This window comes from Phalacrocorax carbo, chromosome 7 (genome assembly GCF_963921805.1).
Source record: "Phalacrocorax carbo chromosome 7, bPhaCar2.1, whole genome shotgun sequence".
NCBI lineage: Eukaryota > Metazoa > Chordata > Aves > Suliformes > Phalacrocoracidae > Phalacrocorax > Phalacrocorax carbo.
Window position 1 is genome coordinate 35,291,113 of NC_087519.1, and position 22,263 is coordinate 35,313,375.

The window sequence follows — 22,263 nt, forward strand, 5'->3', positions numbered from 1 at the left end:
GATGTGCCTGTTGGGGTGAGCGTGTGATGCTGTGAGACAGAACTGAAAATGACTGAAGTGCAAACATGGAGGTGACCAGATGTGCTCAGCATCCTTCAGAAACCAAGCTTTCAGGAAAAAACAAGATTAATTTTGCAGTTGAGTGGTCCTGAGTGCTGCTTCAGCCATACCTGTTGACCTTCACCAGTAATCCTTAGATCCCATAGCAGAAAGATCACTGGACTAAATATTTTGACCCAGATCAGCTAGCTGGGCCAGCTGGACCCTCTTACTTGTTGAAGCTGACATGTGTCCCTCAACTAAATATCACAGGAAATAAGTGGAAAGAAAAATCATAACATGACAGCAAGGTTATTCAGCTAAGCACACAAAAGGCAGGAAGCCAATACTTTATCTAGGTTTACTCTAAGTGGGAAAGAGAGACATCAGAAGCAAAAGTACAAAGAAGAAATTTGTGAAAGGATGTACGGCAGCTTAGTGGCAGCTTGCACGACCCTATGCCATTGCTGCCCTGTTTTGCATTGCCTGCCTCTAAGTCAGTTCTTTCTTGGCACCAAGGGTAATGCCAGGTTTGAGAACTTGTTTCTAGCGGATAAATCAGTAGGCACCCTCACCTTGATTGAGATGCACGCTATGTCTTTTGTTGTCTTGCTGCTTTCACACAAAAGCGAGTACGTCTATTTTAAGGGCGTTTAGTCGTTCAAGTCACTAATGGGTGGGATGTCCCCTCTGTTTTTAAGATGAAGAAATGTCTTTGTTACATGCAGTTATTAAAATAGAAAACATGCATTTTGAGATGATATGCAATGGTTTTGCTAATTGGTACCCTGACATTGTCTCCTCTTCTAATTCAACAATTTAGGCTGATCAGAAAATCAGGTCCTCCTGGGATTGTGATGGTATACAGAAGCACTGAAGAAGACATAATTTCATAAATAATTGCTCAGGTTTCTCTGGAAACAGCTGCTGTTTCTGGTTGATGTACATGGATTTATTTATTCCTTCTGTTTATATTACTTGACTGCTTGATAGAATTGGTGGTTAGCAATTTAATCAACATTTCTTTTTATGAAGAATAAATAAACTTCTATGGGGTAAAAAAGATTTAATAGACATAAAGCTATTCTCTCTTTGTTAGATTTCAACTAAAAGAAGGTTTTGGGTAAAGGAATTAAAAAGACATTTTTTCTTTAGTTTAATGTACAGGAAGATGTGAGTTGTCTGAAAGTTGTTGAAAATAAAGGGAAAAAAAAAAAAGTCTTAGATTCAGTTACTGGCACCTATTTCCCACTGTTGTGCATAAGCAAAGTAACACATGCTGTGCTTAAGGATGTGGATAGTGACAATTGGTTCTGAGTTTTTAGTGCCATTGGGGTTTTTTTTTCCTTCTTTTCTTTTTCCCTCCCTGAATAGAGCTTACTAATCCAGAGAAATATCTTGACCTTTAAGCCAAATCCTCAGCACTTATAAATCATCACTCTTATTTGAAATCGGGAGAGCTACTCCAGTTTACACCATCTGTGCCTCTGGCCTCAAGAAAATAAATGTCTCCTTTGTGAATAGAACAGCTTGTATTCAAAATGGTGTAGTCATACAGCAGGCTGGTGAATCGTAGAGTTTATTGTCTTTTTGTTTCAAACAGGACCACACAATTTACGACCAATTTATGGGAGCTCAGTAATAACAGTAAGAAATCATTATTCTGGTGATGTTTTCCATAAGAATATATTACCTTCAATGAAACTGCTAAATACAATTTCTTAAAATTTGTCCCTGTGTTTCTTAGGGAAGGTGGTATCAGTGTAGGGTATCAAGGTCCTCCTTTTGTGAAAGAACCAAGGGAAAACAAAAAAGGATAGGAATTGAACTACTTTGCTTTAAAGGAATGGTGCAGATTTATTTGTGTAGCCTCTACTCCGGAAGTTGGAGCAGCCATTTTGAATGAAGGTGGCCAGGCTGGTGGTGCCAGAGGTTTGAGAGGACGTGCCCAGAGGAAGGCAGCTGTGGCACCCGGGGTGGGTGGCTGTCCCAACACCACGCTATCATAGGAGTCCTCCTCCCTGGGGCTTCTGGATTTGATAGGGAGCCGTGCTCTATTTCTGCCTGCTAGAACAGTGAATGATTGTAATGAACATAGATATGTTGAGACTTTATACCCTATAGAGCTGTTAGGGAATTGTCTGATTATCTCTAACCTGGTGTCAGCTGGAGAAAATTTATTTGAAAATAATATGGAGCTTCTTGCTGGAGAAAATATCTGGTGTCAGCTTTGGTTTATAGGACTTCTGTAGAGTATCTTACTAAATCATATCAAGTGTTGCAGCAATTGGAGAGTTAGAAGATTTAGGCAGGAATTGCAGTTCAGATGTGAAAAGGATACCTGGGCATGTTAGCTTTACGAAAGAGAGGAAGCAAGTTCATGAGTGTAGATCAAACCAGGGGCTGGGGACTATAGTGCACCTTTTGGTGGGGTGGCTTGGCTGGCTGGCTGAAGCAATAACTTTCAGGGTGGGACCAGCTGGTGCTCCTGCCTTTGGCTTTGGCAGTAGAGGGCTATTTTTTCAAGGAAGCTGCTAGATCTTTCGGAACTTGTCTTTATAACTGAGTACTGGACCCTGAATTGCATTTTTTCCAAGTTAAGAATCAGATTTTCTTTGCATTAGAATTCAAGTGCATTTTTGTTTGTTAAATCCTAACAGCAAAACTAGAAACCATTAGTAGGAAGATTTATTGTGCTTGCTTTATGAAGCATGATGTTCATAAAGCACTATGAACTAGATTTTACATTTTCCACAGGTAAGTATATAGAAATAGTACTTAAGTCTGTTTGCTTAAACTAAATCACAGGGAAGGAAATCACAGTTTTGTTTAGGAAATACAAGCAAAGTCCTGCAGACCACATCACCACCACCAAACCAAAGACTATGTGCTTTAGGAAGGTGAAATACTACGCAAGTTTCAAAGAAAGCAAACCATAACAGTTTTCCTAACATTTATTGTGAGCGAGAAACAGTTTTGCAAACAAAAATGTGCTTTTTTTTTTTTTTTTCCAGAAACTGGACTATCTACATCATAGCCAGAGGAGCTGCTTGAGGTCATTTTTAAATGAAAGCCTTTTGCATGCTGCCTTATGATCTCAAACCTGGTTTTGTGATCTACAAGAGATCATGTAATTGCTGCTGTCATTGCATCTTTACAAGAGATGGAATTTAATTAAATGCTTTATCTGTACTTGCAATGACACAGCTTTAGCTGTAGAAACTATGCCATTTTAAGGGAAGATTGTGGGAACTTTGGGGGAATAAAGGAAAGAACAAGGTTTCCTCCCTCCATTCTAAAATCCTCCAATACTTCTGACTGCTCTTTCTCCTCTTGGTATCTCTTAAAATGCCTTTAGCTGTGTAACAAAGACTAATAATTTCTTGGGCTAAGTGGTTTATATATCCGTTTTTAAAAATACTTCTTCTGGTTTGTCTGATTTGATTCCTGGCAGACTGAACTCATTTCTTAAACCCCATGATTAAAGGCCCAATCCAAAGTTCCTTGAAGTATGACATAAGATATACTTTAGGTGAACCATTATAAATTATGGCAAGTGGGGTCCTCTCCTTGTGTTAGGCTGCTGTCCCTTGCAAAACCACTCTGCAAACCAAGGCACTTAGGTATCCATAATGTAGCAGTGGATAATACAAAGACTAAGAAAAACTAGTGGATGACTGCATGATACGCTATATATTTTTGTCAGTGTATTATCTAATCTACCCACAATATTCTGATAAAAAGTTTTAGATTCTTAACTGAGAAAAGGTAGATATGCTTCTCCTTAAGTTTTTTCTGGACCTTCCAGGAGTCTATCAGGAGTAACAAGAGAAATCAGAGTTAGAAATAGCTTTATTTGGGTTATACATGTAACATTTATTCAAATATTGAACCATGAAACTGTAGGAATGTACAAACATGCTAGGTATAGATAAGGTGAGAATTACAGGAACATTGAGGAAATAATTGTCAGGATAATAATGCATATTAAAAAATTAGGTTCATTTACATTTGATTTTATGTGAAGGTTCAGGTTACTTTTACTCCTCTGAGCAGAATTATCCATCCCTAATAATTATTTTTTTGTTAAAACAGTAACATGCAATTATCACTTTATCTGGCATTTAAGAATGAGTAAGGAGAACTATTGTTCTTGTGACTACTCTTCTGAAAAAGAGAAGCTGCGTGTTTAATTTTGCTGGAGATAGAAACGGCTTTATTTCTGTGTGTAACTTAAATTCGTAACTCATACCTTCTCAGGCAATGTTTGCATAATTTATATTTAATTTATGTGTGCTATAACACAAGAAGAGACACTTGTGCCAGCCACACTATATGCCCTGCACACTTGTGATAGCAATAATAAAAATGTCTTACAAGCCTAGGCATCAGCCAGAGCTGTATAAGGCCATCTGCAATTTTACTTATTTGCTCAGGATCTGGAGTCTGTGTTGCCATGGCTTAACAGTTGCTTAGCTAGCAAGAGTAAAACCAGTTCACAAAATGAAACCTCTAATTAGAAAGTAGTGAGGGCCTAAAATGATTGATTCTGTTAAAAGGCATAGAAAGACAGAATGACATATGGGTTTCATTCTGTAATCCAGAGAAACCTTGAGCATTAACTTGCAGAGCAAATAGTGCCTGGGACCCTGACCCGGCTAGGCTTGGCACAGCAGCTGCATAGAAAAACCCGAGCATTTGTGCCTGACTTTGTAAAACTGAGAGCAAAATTCAGGTAGGACCAGAGTTCAGACAGCGTCAGGTTTCCCTCTTACTGGTAACATATTCTGGTAGAAGGAGAGCTGTACAAATGGGACACTTGTTCTAATAATGAAAGGCAAATTTTCTCACTCATTAATGGAGCCAATAAAGAGAAAAGCATTAATAAAAATGGTTTTCATAAAGGTAGTTAAAATGCAGACAAAATAGCCAGGAAAGAATTTATTTTCACTCCAACTTTCTAATCGATCTTTTTTGTGTGAAGATGTGAGAGTGAGGGTTTCTGTCCCCAGTTTTCACAACCAACATCCATTACTATCTCTGCATTTTTCTGACTAATAACAGATTCTCATTTACTACTGTATCTGAATGAAGGCACACACTTTAGAAGAAATGAAAGTGGTCAAACAATGGAAAAACCCTGCATTCAAACTGCTGATATAGTTCAAAGGTTGTTTTTCAGCAGAAAACTTGATCAAAAGAATGTTGACAAGTTTAATATAGTCAGCACTTCTATGAAAGATTGATATTTTTGAAGTAAAGCTTTGAAACTTAAGGTCATGAACTTTCTACAAAAACATTTTTCTTGAAGTGTCTGTGTATTTTAGCTTTCTTGGCTCACTCTTGCCTTCTGATTTCTTGCCAGACTGTGCTAGGACATGTGCAGTGCCCATCAAACCAATGTTTCCTCATCCAAACATGAATGTTGTATATTTAAGAACCTGAATAATAGAATGAGTGTGCAGCGAAATGAACAGGGTTGGGAAGTAAAGCAATTATGTAAGAGTAGGCAACATCGTCACTTCAAATCAAAAGCTAGTAACAGTTGGGCAACCTTTTACAGTCACTGATTTCCAGTTTAACTGAAGGTTTCATTTAACAGTGTTTTCTTTGATCAGTGTTGAGTTTACGGTGGGGATGGCAGTGTATGCTTGTGTTGCATATGTGTGTTGCTAAGTAGTCCAAGGCTAGTGCCACTGATACCAACAGAGGAAGGTGGGGGAGAGAAGAAAGTTTCACAAGATGCCACTTTCAGACTTTTCAAAGTAGTCATCTTCTTTCTTCTCCTACTTAAATCCTATTTGTTCCAAACAGACATAGACCATGCATGTCTATGGGTATGAAATTTTTGTGCACACATTAGCTGTCGGAATGAAAGGTCAGCCTGGATTATCAGCAGGAGATCTGGGTGAACAAACTATGTAAAAACAATGTTTGCAGCTCACCAGTATCAACTATGTTATACATCCATATGAATCAGTGTAGCTGGCTAGCCCCAAATAGTAACTGCTGGAGGGAAGAAGCTTGCTCTGTTGCAGTCAATGGCAGAATTCCCTTTGACTTGCTGTACTTAGTTTTTTGCCCAAGAAGGCACTGGGGAACATGGAGGTTTCTTTTGAGGTTCTCCTAAGTGGAAGTCACCAAATCCCAACACCATCAGCTCTGAAAAGAAAATAAAATAAAAATATGCAGTGACTATCAGAGAATAAAGTGTTCTGCTTAATTATGTAATTGTGGCTGGTCTGAGTTAAATAGCAAACCTATTACTAGAGTGTCAAAAGAACATCCTTTCCAAGAGTGCTGTTTGATTTAATGGTGAAAGTCCCAGGACACTGCTTTTTGTTTCCTTTGGTAACACAACTCTACCATGCCTGTCTTCCAGGTGTGGCCTTTTCAATCAAGGATCAGGCTGGAAGTGATCTGCAGCAGAATAGGCACACTTGAAAGATCAAGTGCAGTATTGGAGAAATCATTAAGAAATAATGATGGCCCTGTTGGAAGCAGGATATATTATATTGCCATCACTTCTATAATATATGCCAAAATATAATAATCTTGGATCAAATGGTTCTTCTTACATAAGACTAAAACCAGGTTTTCCTGTATTTCAATCAATCATCAGTATACAAGAGGATTTTTCCTCTTACTCTAAGAGATCAATGTCTTACCATGTGGAATTTTTAAAACTTCATCCTTTAAATGACTGATAATGCCAGCTGAAGTTTATTGAAACTTAAAGAATTCTTTTCTTTTCTTTTCTTTTCTTTTCTTTTCTTTTCTTTTCTTTTCTTTTCTTTTCTTTTCTTTTCTTTTCTTTTCTTTTCTTTTCTTTTCTTTTCTTTTCTTTTCTTTTCTTTTCTTTTCTTTTCTTTTCTTTTCTTTTCCCAGATTATAACACTTATAAGTTTTAGTGAATATTTTCATTCTAAAACTTTGGATGATCTTTTGGTATAAATCTATTCCCTCTTCTATTAGTCTTCAGTTAATTGCAGTGTGGGTTTTTTCTTTTCCTATCTTGTTTTCCTAGCCAGGATTGCCCACTTAGCAGCTTCAAGATAGCCACAGAAAATCAGCCAAATGCATTTCTTCAGCATTCCCTCTTTCCCCTCCCTTTGCTGCCTGTAGCAGGCAGAGCTGGTCTTTGCAGGTCTGTAGCAGGCAGATGTGATCTCCACTGGATTTCACCATATAAAACAAAACAAACCCTACACTGCTCACAGAAACATGTGCTCAGTGAACACTGAGAAGTGTTCCAGTGATGTCTCGTTAAATGTAAGATGGTTTGTGAGACTCTTTCAGGCTTCCTATTGATTTTGCATGGAACTAGGTCAGAGCTGCTTTTAACTGAACAAGCTGGCTGCTGCAACTCTCACTTAACTGTAAAAAGAGGGGTATTAAAAATTGATATGCAAAGCAAACTTCTGCTTAATTAGCTAGCAGATGAAGTCAGAATAGACAAACCACCATAGTTAATAAAGATGAGGAAATGGCTTTCACTGGCAGCATAATGTACTCCTATTTTGGGGGGAAAATGGCTTAAGCGCTGATCATTATCCCTGTTTCTTGCATGTGGTATTAATAGCCTATTAGTTTTCTTTGGGAGAAGCTAGGATAAATTTACAGCTGTGCAAATCAGACAAATCACCACACATCCAGAAAGTCTTTAAAACATAGCTCTTATTTTAAATGTGTAATAAAGGCAAATACAAATCCCTGGTGTGCAGAAAGAAGGAACTGTGGGATTCCCTCAAGGGCTTACTATTGCTCTACATTCAATGTCTGTGGAAGTGGTCAGTCTGCAGTAGGTGGCAGTGCTACATGGGCACCGGTGGAGCTGTGCCTGGCCTTTCCTCTGGTCAGGACCCTGGGTTAGACATGGCTCGCTGAGCAGGGCTGCTGCCAGATCAACCGCTCTGCCCCAGGTACAAAGGTAAGGGTGGAAGCCTGTGACGTGTCTCTGGTAGCTCTGATCATCACACATGTGCCGTCTGCAGTCTAACCCTGTGACTCCACCCCCCTGATGGCCAGGTGTGCCCTTGGAGATGCTTTGCACTCTTGTTCCCTCAGCCAGGTCTGTGCCCACCTTGCAGCCCTATGAGGTGAGGTCCAGTGTGTCAGGGTTGGAGGAGATTGGGAGTTCTGATTAAATCTAAACCCCATCCCAAGTGACTTTGCTTTACACCTGTATGCGTATGCTGAATTTTAAACCCTGCAAGTAGTACCATTAACTTCCCAAGGTATGCAAGTTCTGCCTAGAGTGATGTATTATTTATTTAGGTTTATAACAAACACACAGAAAAAAAGAGTAAATGAATAATGCATGGACGATTAGCTTATACATTTCAGCTCGCAGCTGAGACATGGCAGAGAGCAACCCTTATTTTAGGTTCCTTAAGACAACTGCTTTTCTTTCTTCCCCCCCAAACCCCAAGCTGTAATAAAGGTTCTGCTGTTTATCACTTGGCATTGCACTAAGAAGCCACCAAGACCTGAAATTAATTTGTGCTTAAGAGCAGTGGCAGACCAGCCACAGAATACATATTCATTTGAACGATAGCTTTTCAGGTAAGATGTTTTCTGTAGCTGTATTTTTCAGTTCGCTTTGGTCCAAGTCACAGCTGACTAACACAATTTGTTTCTCACTTTCTTTAGCGTTTATGAATTTTCCAGTCCCATGGCTGACATGCCAGCCTTGCCTAGTGTGCAGCTGTTAGGGGACCTTTCACAGAGGGAAAATTGTACATGTCAATTATTTGTAAAATATGTTCTCCCTACAACGTTTTAGCCACCATCCCATCTTTTTCTTGAAATGGAAAAGCTTGAGATTCAGGTGAATTAAATAAGAAAAATGCATACCTTTGAATATTGAAATACAATGACACCTGGAAGGGCTTGAAATGTTTGAATGCCTTTATGGCAGTTCAACCAACTGTATCCATAAATATTTAAAGCAGTGAATTATTTCTTGAAATTTACATTTTTATGTACTATTTTGGCTTACGAATTATTGAACAATAAAGATGCTTTCCATAATAATTTCAGCTTTCAAAATACAGCACTTGACTGTGAAAAGATTTGCCTGTGGCCATCATATGATTGAGTGAGCTCTCAGCATAACACTGAGCTTCAATATCTCCTAACTCCAAATTAAGGTTTTTAACAGTGTGAGGTAACTTAAATCCCATCTGTGTTTCTGCACTTCTCAAATTAAAAATTTAAAAAAAGCTGTGCAGTGGCTACTTTCTACTTTCAGCAGAATATATATATAAAATATTATAGTCACTATACATATTTTTAATATATATTTTATATATATATGACTCTTTAGAGTTCATGTTTTCAGTATGGGATCAATGCGGATAAAGTGACCATTTAAATCCTGCTGTAGCTTTTATAAAGGGTTACCCTGTTTAAAATATACTGGTTTGATTTTCCATCGATGATAAGGTCACCACCCCACAGGTAACCACAGACGGCATCTACACGTGTGTTCTGCTTTCTGCCAATGCCTCGTGCCTAACTGCAGGAGCAAAAATGCAGAGCAATGAACGTGGTTTTATGAGACACAATAATTTGTGCCACTGAGCTTGCTCCACAGAGCTGCATTTGCAGCAGGGAGTAGTTGGCAGTATAAAAACGTCCAAGTGACTGGGGCAGTCAACAAAAGGTTCCAGTGATGTGCCGTGACCTGGGAGGGGAGTGTTCTGCATTTCTGGAGCTGTCACAGGCACATTAGAACTGAGGTACTCTTTTAGTTGAGCAAGAATTAGCACAGTGATTTTTTTTTTAGTTGAATTTGAATATGATTCCCATTGACATTTATTAGGGAAGCTGAAATTATTCTAAAATCCTCCCCAAAATATTTGAGCAAAAGTGAGGCATTAAATTTTTTTCATTTTTTATGTATTCACAAGTGAGCAGCAAAGTAATATTACAGAAAACTATAAAACACTGGCATGTTGTTTTTCTGACTGTGTATCAATGTTACTGATAGTGATCACCAAATTAGAATGATTCAGGGCCTGTGATGGGTTGTGTGACATTATAATCTGATTCAATCTGCTTTTCATTTTTAGGATATATTACTTTTCAGATAAACTAAGAACTGAAAATCCCCAAGAAAGGATAGTGGAATGTAAATTTACAAAGTCTAGACAGCCAGCTGAAAACTGGTTTTCTACACCTTATAAAGAAGTAGACTATAAGCCAAATCTTTATTTAGTCTGAATATTTCCATAGTTTCCAGCTGGTTTCAGAGAACTGCTGTGCTTTGAATCAGCTGATAATAAAACTAAGAATGCACAAATCATTTTTATCAGGCAGCAAGTACAAATGCTTCTCTGTTAAGTAAACCAAAGTGGATAAATCCCTAGCTCCACACTCAACCAGAGTGTTTCATTGCACCTAAGGGCTGACTGCATGAGCGTGTGAAACTTCAAGGGGTGGTGTTCAAGTAGTGTCAATGAGGCACACACAGAGAAGGTTTTCACTAAGGTAATCACAGCATTTCCAGTAGTAGCTGAATGACATAGTAAATGAAATCTATTGAATGATGCATTAAGTTGGTAGGGCACCTGCAGGGCCAGATTCTGACTCTTAAAAAGTGTTTTCTATTCTTCTGGCTTTCTCTTTGTTTTGTTGGAAGGAAGAGCTGCAAGCTAGACAGCATCCTGTATTGGTAGAAAAGAGGATTATGCACATTTCCAAAGAATTTTGAAACTTTGTTCGTATCTTTCCTTTTCCCAGATAAGCATTATCTTGAAGAAGTGAATGTTATTAGTGTAAAGAAAAAAAATCAGATATGATTGCATATATATCTTATGTGAAAAAGTACATTATTTTTGATAGATCAATGCTCAGAAAAAAATACAAGACCATTTTTGTTGATAACCGAAACTGTTCAAATCTAGTCATAATTTGGGCTCTACGTCTCTTTGCATGGCTCTTTGTATTAGCAAGTCTCTCTACACAGTCACAGACAGGGCTGTGTTACAGACATTTCATAGCAAAGGTCCCTGAAAGGCAGATGTCGTGTTATATTGATACAGACTGTTATTCAGTCTCGTACCCTGCTGGGGTTACCAACTACGAAAAACAAACAGTTTGGATTTTCATTACAGTGTCTTTTTGCATACTTTTAAGTAGGTAAGTGACCTAAAAGTTCAAGAAAGAGGTTTAATTTTTGAAGGTCTTTGCCACATAAAATGCCACCAAATCCTATTTATGAGACTTGCTAAGCTGGGGTCGTCTTATCTTTTTCTCATGGAGTGTTGCTACTGTGAGTAACTAAATAAAAAATCTTGAGGGTTGTGGTATGATACCCTTAACATTAATTTTTACAATTAACTGATAGTAATTCATGAAATACACTAATGAGTACAAATTGCACTGCATATCCAGTTAGAAATTTTTACATGTATCCTATATGACGTTTAATTGAGGAAACTTCAGGCTGACTGTGTTGTTGCCAATGAAGTTCATCTGCAGACTAGAATGTCAAAAAACTCAAAACAACATGAGATCTTGTTACTGTTGTGCATAGGTGGGGCCTCTAACGTACCACACAGATATCTAATATTTCAACTTCCAGTTTGCTGTAGCAAGGGTAAAGAGTGTGTGGGGTTTTGAGCCACAGACAAATTAAAGTGGTTTGAATGTGGTTCTTTTTCTGGGACTGTATCATCTGAGTGTCAATTCCTGTTGTATAGTCCCACTTCCTGGCCATGGGGATAATTGGGAGAGGAAGTGGCTGCTGAGAAAAATTTTCCCATTGCACCTCTGGTAGTCCTCCACAGCCAGGCCACTGCTGTTCCCCATGGGTCCCCTGGGGACCTGTTGTCATCTCCTGCCTGCAGATGGCTCCTGACATTTTCCCTTTGCTTGGCTGTCCCAAATATTGTAATGCCCCTTGTAGCCACAAATCGATTTTGAGATAGGGCTCAAGGGAAGATTGTCCATCTCTATCAAATATGAATTCCAGGTCTGTAGATACATACAGAAATTAAGGTTCATTAGGGGTTTGATGTATAAATGTGAGTGACTAGAACTGAGAGTGTCATGTAAGGATGTCTTTGGACTTAAATATGAGATATAAAATTTCAAACTCAGGATTTATTTTTTTTTTGCTAAAAGGAAGCAAACAGTTCAGCAAGCTTTGAATAACTGACTAGCACAGTAATTAGCTGTTACAACTAAAAGCAATCCAATATTCCTTCTGTATCTAGTTTTTCATGTGAATTTTTCACAACTACAGATGGAAAAGATCAGGAATGAATTGTTTCTCCATTCATTGCTCAACCTGCAAGAAAAGAAATGAGAGCCTCAAGAAAGGAACAGAAAATCACCAGCCATGAAGAAAGCAGACATCACTGCTTCACTTGAAAAATCATTCCATTGTTTTTTGAATTTCTTCTTTTTATATTGACTCATGGTGTTGCAAGCGGAAAGTAATTTTCTGACTCCAAGGATTTTCTGACCAAGTGAAATTTTGTTCCCTAGGTTATGGTGCTGGGCACACACGAAATATTAACACTGGACAGTTTTGTGGATTTTGTGCTTTTTACTGGAGCTTATGAGGAGTACAGATATGTTGCTTTCACAGTATTGCCTTAGGGGAGAGCTTCCTTAGAAAGTGCCTGAAGAAGAACTTGTTCCCAATGAAATGACAGCTGAAAAGAATTCAAGTATTTCCATAAAGTGTTAATAAAAGCATAATTTTGTAGGATGCCATTTTCAAAAATATTTTCCTGGCATACAAAAGTTGTAACAGAAAAGTTATATTTTGTCTATCTGATGCATTGTGTATGGTTTTAATAATTTCAAAATGTATTGAAACCTACACAAACTATAGATTTTAGGCTAGATGGTAAAATTGGGATATAAATTGCTCTTAAAAGAATTTTTATTGATATATATGGAATATTGTGCAAAAGATTAATATTTGATGTGGGTAATTAGCAGACAGTAATAAAATGTGCACTTGTGTATTTTGTAGAACCACTAGATGAGCTGAAGATCAGAAGTCACAGCACTGAACCACTACCAAAGCTGGAAAACAAAGAGAGGGGAGGCCATCATGGGACAGCTTCCTCCAGGGAGCCAGGGAAAGCTCAGGAATGGGATGGAACACCAGGCCCACCTGTGGTGTCCAGCAGGCTGGGGAGATCCTCTGTCAGTCCAACCATGTTGGCTGGAAGCAACAGCTCAGGTATGTCAAGTAGCAGAACAAGGAAGATCTCATGAATTTCCTTGTGAGCTGAAGAATCTCTAAAGATACACAGATGTAGGTAAGCATCTGGATTCTTTAGGCTTCCAAATATCTTCTAGAATCTGCCCTACCCATTGACTGCTGCACTAATAAGTATTGTGCTGCTTGCTTTTGCTCTGCACTGGCACAGGATTGGGATGGTGGCAGGTAATACAAGCATGTAAACATGCCATTCATCTATTTTAAAAGTAGTAAGGAATTTCATTTGACATAGAAAAGGGACACTATGACAAAGACACCTCCAGGATGGCACCTCAGAGAGAAGTTAATAAATTCCTGTACCACATACAGCAACAAAAACACACTGGGCAGAAACAAGGCTGTCTTACTGATATACACAGGGAGTGGACACAGGCAGCCTTTGATTAATGCTTGTACATAAATTTCTAGAAAAGTGACTGTGGATGTCAGAAGTCTCAACTTCATACCTATATATTTGATTAGTCAAATTTTATATACATAAAATAGTGAATTGCCATAAAGCATGAAAAATAATGCAGCTTTGTTTATAAATTGACTAGACAAACAGAACTGATACATGAATAGACAGCTATAAACAGATATGTATAGCTCTGGCATAAGCACCGCATTGTTACTTTTTGAGATCTGTCAGTTCTGTTAAAAGAGTAATTTCATTGTTTATTGGCTGGATTGTGAAAAATATTCTCTTTAAAAACAGTTAGCATACATAGTACTGAAGCCTCATGGTCAATGTTCAGTAAGCAGAAGAAAATGAATGAGCTACTCAAACAAGAAATTATTCCTGCATGAGAGATCTGCTGGGCAGTCAGTGGCAAAGATGCATCTTTACAGTGCCAAGCTAGCTTAGATGCTCAGCCCTCACCCATGGCATCACTTTCCTCTGTGATAATGGGACTCACGTTTTCCCTGCATTGCTGGAAATGACACCTGAAACTCGATATATAACTTGAACAGGCTTTTCTGATGTGACATGTCATTTGCAGCAATTGTGTAGTCCAGCATTTCTTATTACAGACCCACCAAATTATCCTTCCTGGGGCAGCAAAGGTGACTTTTCTGCAAATCTCATGACTCTAGTACAGGTTATTTGGGTGTTACTGTCTTTTGCTTACTTGTCTGTTCTCACAAAGCATCCTGGTAGGCAGGAATTTTCCAGATTAGCTCATAGCTTTGTTAAAAATTCTGTTCCCATTGTATTAGAGTATCATCTGTGCTAATGCAGGTAAAAGGATGGGTTTAAAGGTATCAGGACATCTGATAATTAGAACAAAGATGTGGACCAACCTTTTCATTTCTGTGAGATGACAGTACAAAGCAGAATGGAAGAGAAATTAAAATTAAAGAGTAAGTTCTTAGCAAAATATAGCATTTCTGTCCAACCTTCCTGCATCAGTTTTATTTTAAAGAGTTGGTTGATCTCCAAAAGCAGACAAAACATGCTGGCCTCAGTCTACATTTGGCATCAGCAAACTGTAATAGTTGTTGAATCATGCCTTGATTTAGTTAACTGTGACTTTGTCTTACATAGCTAGGACTGTCAAAGAAAAATTATGGAAATATTTTATTGGCTGAATTTTGACTCCTTTTTGTGATTAAAATCTGAGAGCTGATTATGATTTTTCTTTCCCCACAGTTTTTATGACATTTCATTTGATGAATATTGCCTCTCATCTGCCATGAATATTTTTTTCCCCTGTGTCTCTAGCTGTTGCCTGAGCAACATGTTTTACCTTTAGTCGGTGGGGCATTGCATTCAAACTGCTGTACACAGTTCTCCTCAATGAACTCGTACATTAACTGTAGCAGTTCATTCTTCAAAATTAAATTGGAACTGTAACAGAATGCAAGAAGAGAGATTTAATACATCTGTATGGATACAAATGCTTTCTGGAGTCAAGGAGATAAAGTAATTCTGTGCTAGGAATTTACAACTTAGATTTAACACAGGACCAAATAAAATCAGGGCAGACCCCAGTAGATTTGTCGTTGCTGTTGCTCTCTTTCCAACATCATGGATAAGAGAGAAAAAAGGCTACTTTTTTTGTGCAGACAGGTCCAAGAAACACCACAGTTTGCTGCCCACCTTCTAGTTCACACTGGTACAGGCATTTATTAGGGCGGTGTTGGAATAATTTAAAGGAAATGGGGTTGAATTGCTGTGCTGTAAAATGGAAAGGATGTGAAAGGACTTCTCATGTGTGCTGAACAGGCAACTCTGCTGAGGCACAGATTAACTAGGAACAGGAGTGGTCTGAGTGAATACCTGAGCGAGAGTACTGATTTTTTATCGGCTCACCACATCTCTGCACCTGCTAGTAAGATCAGAGGAGGAATGAGCCATCTCCAAACAGATTCTTGAGCTTTTTGGTCATTTTGTTGAAATGAGCCTGGCCTGTCAGGTGAACATGAGTAACACTGTCTCTAATGCCTGATTGTTCTCTCATCTGTCATATAATTTGTCAAGGCCATTTTCAGTTTCTTGGCATCATATTGTTTTTTATGGAAAGCAGTGTAAGTGGTTTGGGGGCATGCTGGCATTTAGGAAAGTCAGTGTAATTGTAGTGAACAGTCAAACGAGATCTGTGAAACAGAAGGCTGTGATAACTTCACTCCAGGAGCTCTGAAGAGTATTTTCTGGAATGTTGCCGCTTATTTCCTAACTGCAACTATGAAGCATTTTGCATTGCCACCTGCTGCTAGAGACAGGCACTGCGCTGCCTTTTAAATCTCAGATACTGTGTTGTTGTGTCCTGGCTTTGAATCAGGATGTGCTCGTCACTCTGCCAGGCTGTCACTCAGTCAGCCAGTATTCCAGCTGAAAACATTGTAGATAATCGGGAAGGGAGTAAATGCCCACTCTTCATTGGAATTACTGGCTAGCGTTGTGGATTTGCAAAAGTAATGAATAATTAAGTTCAAGCTCTTTGGGAATGGAGCAATGCCTGCAAAGTCCAAGGTGCAAGACACATTCATTGGTGCAAGAAGGGAGCAGAGATGAAGTAACAATTCATGGTAACTAGGGCTGCTTCGCTCAAAAAACACTGAGTACTCCTGCCAACCCCCTAAATTTTCTCCTTACAGGCAGTATCAGCGTATTACTTTGCTACTAAATCCTCAAGGATTCTCCAAGTGACGGCAACTTAATTCTGGAGGTATATGTTACCAGGCAGCCTGCCCAACAAGGTCTAGCCCAGGATGCGATACTTCCAGACCTTACACTGCTCATCCATGTTGTCCTCCACAAGGTCTCCCCTAGCAGAGCTTGTCACCTAAAGTAAAAGGAGTAATACTGGGAGCTGTACGCTAAGGTCATCAAGCCAGCGCACCGTGACCCAGGTGTGTGATCTTCAGGGTGCAGGATCACACAGTCACAGAGCCTGACTGTAGAGGTCACTCTAGAGACTAGAAGTGAAGTGTTCTCTGCAGCAGTGGCATTAAAGCTATTTGGAACAACGGACAACCGACCTTTTGATCCAGAGCCCCAAAATTGACAGTAGTCCATGCCAGAAGCTTCAGAGAAAAATAGCAAAGAATTTTAAGGAAAAACCACTGCCAGTAGGACATGATTATTCCTTACCTCATTGCCTCAGTCATTGACATAGATATGAGACATGACAGTTCAGAACAAATGTTAATTTAAAACATACCCCATCTAATACAGACATTTTTTTTCTCACTTCCTGACTTGGTTTTGAGACCTGCTAAGTTTTTGACCTATGGATATCTAGTAACACTGGGTTCTGCAGATGAAGTGCTCCCTTTGTGAAAACATTCCAGTTTGACATGATGCTGTGCTATTTCAGCATAAAGTGGCTTCTGCAGGTGAAGTCCAAAATACTTCTGTTTAAGTTACAGAATACTACAGAGTTTATTCCACCTTAAGGATTCATAATTTCAAGTTATGTTTCAGCCTACTCAGCTCTTTTTAGGAGACCAACATGGCCAGGCCAGTATGGTAATAGGTGTGATGCATTTTTTCAGTGTGCATGTTTTTCTTTTCTTCTTTTTCTTCTTTTTCTTCTTTTTTCTTCTCTTTTGCATGTGATTACTCTCAGCCTGTCACATCGCCTTGTTTAATTCAAAACGTGCTTCTTGGCAGCTGTAGCAAATAAGCAATATTTCTCTTTTCATGTGCAAAGAAGAGACTGTGACAGGATAAGAAGCTTCTCCAATGTAAGTGACAGCCAGAGTATTTTTTTGAATTAAGATTAGGATAGGCAGAATGAAGGCTTGGATGAATAAAAGAACTCTTCCTGTTAAGATACAAAAATAAAAATCATGCAGAACTGTTGTATTTCTGGGGAATATAGAAAACCATAGCACATTGGTATAAAACTGATCAAAAATATTTCCATAAAACCTTGACACATTTCAGCACTCAGCTTTATTGAGGAAAATCCAATACCCCCTGCCCCAAATGCTACCAGCCAAGCCTCTGCATCTTTAGTTACAATGACAGCACTTGCACTTTTGGAAAACAGGTCATTTATGTGAGTGCTTAAATACATAATTATGTACACAATTTTAAGGCAATTCTATTTGTGATTGGAAAGCCTGTATTTCTGCATTAGATAGTCTCTCCTAAAGTTCTCATCCTGTCCTTTGGGGCTTCCACTTGCTGATGCCCATGTTTAATCCTACTGGCATTGCAAGGACTCAGCTTAAACCTGAGAGTCTGTAGCACTGGTCCCATTGCAGCTGACTATGTGTGTGGGTTTACTTCACACTGAGGTGGCTGTGATCCCAGCCTCTTGCATTGTTGAGAATGTTGTGGCTGCTGTGGGTGACAAAACAGGGGACTGGGGCGGTCAGCATTACACTGCATCTGCACCTGGCTCCCGGAGGTGGTTCAGGCACTTAGTGAGCAGTGTGTTTTTCACAACATAGCAGTGCGAGGGATGCGTCATTTGAAGCTGTGTAAAATACCACCACCAAAGTTTCATCGGTTAAATATAGCAACTGAATCTTATGAACATTTTTGTGCATAACATAACTAAATATGTTATGCAGCTCTCTAGCTAGCCTGAACAATCTGCTGAATTCAAACCTCATGCTGCCCATTGATTGCAACGGGCATCACTAATGGCCATGCAAGTGCACTGCATCCCCTGGCCCCAGTCCAGTAAAGCACTTAGACATATGCCTATGAGTTCCCTAGCTTGGCAGTAGGTTGTTAGCCCATGTCAGCATTTGAGTGGCTTACAGCAGTGCCAAAAGACCCCTAACTGCGGATGCAGAGAGGGTCCTGAGTTTGGAGTGAAGTCTCTGGAACCCTCTTTCAGGCAGGTTTGATTTAGAACCAGAGGATACACCCGCATAGTGAAGTGAAGCACAATGCAGAGATGGGATGCCATGCTAACTTTATCAGTATGGAGCTAGATGTATTTTAACTTGTGTTATAACAGACCCTGAGCAAACGGGTCCTCCTCAGAGGACAAGTATCTACAGAGCCTTCCTTATGTGCTTATCAGGCTGGCTGATAAAACTCTGCTCCACACCATGCATTACTGTCTCAAAGGGGACTTCTCAGGAAGTCGCAAGGATACTCATTTCAGATGTTAGTACTGAACTGTCTCAATATCGTCCACATGAGATAAATATGAATTAAACACTAGAAACCATCCCGAGATTTGTTGGCAGAAGTTGTTCTTCCTTCAAGATTCTAAGCAGTAAATAGGAAAACCCATTTTCATTCCAGAACCAGAATTGGTATCAATATGCAGGCCTTGTAGAGAAGCTGAAATGACCATTTAAACATAAAACCCAAGAGGTAAAGATACTGAAAGTGACTGATGGTGGACATAATTATGCAAGACCTCTTACTACTTTTTAGATAGTCCAAAGCAGAAATTATTATCTGAATTGGTTGTTATTATTTTGAAGTGATCCAAATCCAGTTAGCCTCAGTACAGTGAATAAGCTGTCCATAGCTGAAAAATAACATGCTGCAGAATACAGAGCAGTGAGCTGGGCATCATTTCTGCAACAGACCATTTATGGATATTTATTTCCCCACAGTAGTGTGCAGTGTGGAGGTGTTACTCAGGGCACTAATTAAAGTAGAATAGAGTATTTATTTGGCCTAAAAGTATTCCCAGTGAGAGCAATGGAATGGCTAATAAAAAAAAAAATCTATCCCTTTCACTGCATAACCCAACTTCCTGAACTTAAAAAAATGCTAGATGAAGCTGTCTCTGAAACCTCTTTTGCTGAGGATCACCATGGAAATCGCAATAATTTCCTTAATACTGTGATATATATTCCAGGGAGATAAAGGAACTAATACTTCATCTGTGTGTGATAGGTTTTATTTCTTTGATGCCAGATGAAAGGAGTCTCTCTGGCAAGGAAATGGCAATGTCTTGTTGTTGCACATATATCCAAAGTGGAAATTATGACATTTCTCTCTGCTTTCCCAAAGAAACAAAAACAATTCAGAAGCAATGGCAGACAGTGCCTTGGAGTTTTTTACATGCTGGGTGTCTGATTCTGCTTGTCACAGCAAAAACAGTCTCTTTTTAGCAGTAGGGGTAAACAACAAAAAAACCTAATTCTTGTCCTCTCTGAAACCCCAGCAAAATTCCAGGAGGGAACAGACATGAGATCCATTATTTTATCTATATTACTGAAAGAAACAGTCAGAAATCTGGTACACAGACAGTGTGAAATCAGAACAAAAACAAATCTAATCAAACCTTCAGAATGACTGCCCAAGTCCAAAAGAAGCAAAATAACAGATTATGTACAAAATGCAAGGTTATGGGGGAGACCAGTCTGCTCCTCTCTGCATGCTTATTGCTGTGGTGACTTGTGGTATGTTTACAGACTGACTAGGAATGAGTGAATTGAATAATGCATTTGTTGAACAGCATAAATATTTCTGCTGCTCAGCCAGCTGGATGTTAACCAACCTATTAATATTTAGTTGATGAATATTCACCCATACAGATGCTTTCGTTGGTCTAAGTGCTCGAGCTTAAGTGGATAGCTCTTCTCCATACCCTATTGAATTCTGAAAGATCCAAGGAAAATAAGCACTTACTGTGACAATGAAAAAGCATCAGTGAGATTGGAAGAACATATTTCAGCATGACGCTGGTAGGTGGTGTAATATGCCAGCTGTCCTCAAGTTTCCAAGATGTGCCAAGTGACCTTAAGGACGTGCTAGTGATGGACATCTTGCTCCTTTCAAACATTGGCCCAACAAGGGTCTAGTGATGATACTAGAGATCCACGCAGGAAATAGAGATATTAGTATAAAACAAACACAGGGAAAGCAGCAGTGTAAATGAGGCATGAGAAAATACATTTCAGAGAGACGCAAGCAAAAGATATGCAAGAAAACACATGTTTCAAAGGCAAAATTGCTAAACCAGGATTCATGAGGCATAGGTCCTTCCTGTCCTTGAAAACATGAGATTGAATAAGAGGAATTCTTTAAACCCATTGTAAGGAGGCATGGTATTATTATAATTATTTGTTATTCATGGTAAAGCAGTACTATCAATGCTAAAATTGAGAGTCTATTACTGTACAAAGCATGTCTGCTGAGTACATCAGTGTTTGCCCACTAAATAGAAAAGACAGGTGCAGGGTTGGGAGGAAGGCTTATAAAACATGGGAATGAACACATACATCTGAGCCAGAAGTGATAGGTTGAAAAATGTTTCCTCAGCCATAAATAGAAAATGTAGGGACAAATATTTTTCTTGGGCAGAAACAGGCAGACCCTTTTCTCAGGAAAAGACAATTTCTTCTAGACCAGATGTGGGGAGTTGAACCCTGGGGTAGGATGCTGGTGTCAGCATGGCTCGGACACAAAAACTTTCATGCAGGACTCCTGAGCTGCATGGTCACCTTCATGTCGGTCTGTTAATAGCAGTAACCTGCACTGGAAATCAATGGGGAGCCTTCTGAGGAATGCCTCCATGTTGAACAGCAGAAGGAAAATGATATAACTGTAATTTCCATGCAGTTTTTTCTCTGGAATTGAGCTTTCTTTCAAGGCAACCTCTACTTCTGTAGTCGCATTGATTCTGGGGAACTGACTTCAGAATTTGCCACTGTTGATGTTCTGATTTCTCTCCTTTCTTCCTACCTTCTGCCTCTCAATTCACTGCCATTAACATCAGATTTCCAATGATTTCTGGTGTCATTCCAAACACTCAAGTGCAAGAGTATCCCCACCACTTTTATACATTCTGTCCTTCATTTTCTGGCATTTCTTGCTTTCCCTCAGCACAAACAGTCTTTGGGCTACCATCTCCCTCAGCTCTGGGATGGAGAGATGAAATCAGAAGCTGCTGTAACTCCCTTAATCACTGCTGTATTTTATAAGGAGTAGAAAAGGAGTTTGGGGTGCGGGGCAACAAGAAGGTTTCCTTTATATGCTTCCTGTCTGTCTGCTGTTTTATGCTCTATACTTCAGCTTCAGAGATGCCAAAGGAGAGGAAGGAGGCCAGGACATGGGATGGGTTCTGTCTTCATACCCCTTCTGATCTCAACTTCTCTTTGTGGTCCAGCTAAATGCTCAAGACTTTAAAAACTAAGCCTGGACCCTCTGTTTCAAGGGAGTCCTGGGTCCACCATGTTCCAGTTTACTGCCACAGTAACCCACCTCCTGTTCACTGGCATATTTTCTTCTCTCTTCCTTCACAGAGCCTAAAGCGAGTTGCAGATTAGGTCGGTCTGCGTCCACATCAGGTGTGCCTCCTCCATCCGTTACTCCGCTCAGGCAAGCCAGTGATCTTCAGCCGAGCCAGGTACCATCGTTAGCCAATCGTGAATGACTTCATGTGCTGCAACATGCCAAATGTTTCTCACCTCTGTGTCTGTTGTTTGTGACAGTAAATGATTTTTTTGGTTTTTGTTTTTATTTTCTGTGCGTGTGCGTGCATCTGTGTGTGCACATCTCTCATTGGCAATGAAACTCCACTGGACGCAGCCAGTAGAATTTTCTTTGCTCTTAATTCTTT

At 39.3% G+C, this 22,263-nt stretch overlaps 1 protein-coding gene across 2 annotated transcripts in view; it reads left to right on the top strand.

The window, feature by feature from the left end:
* The window catches only part of NYAP2 (neuronal tyrosine-phosphorylated phosphoinositide-3-kinase adaptor 2), a 141,830-nt gene that overhangs the window by 90,977 nt on the left and 28,590 nt on the right, over positions 1–22,263 (top strand). For both annotated transcript variants that reach the window (XM_064457388.1, XM_064457389.1), the window contains exons 4-5: positions 13,034–13,246; positions 21,947–22,050. In XM_064457388.1, coding sequence (XP_064313458.1) covers positions 13,034–13,246; positions 21,947–22,050 — 317 coding nt within the window. The remainder of the gene's footprint in view (positions 1–13,033; positions 13,247–21,946; positions 22,051–22,263) is intronic.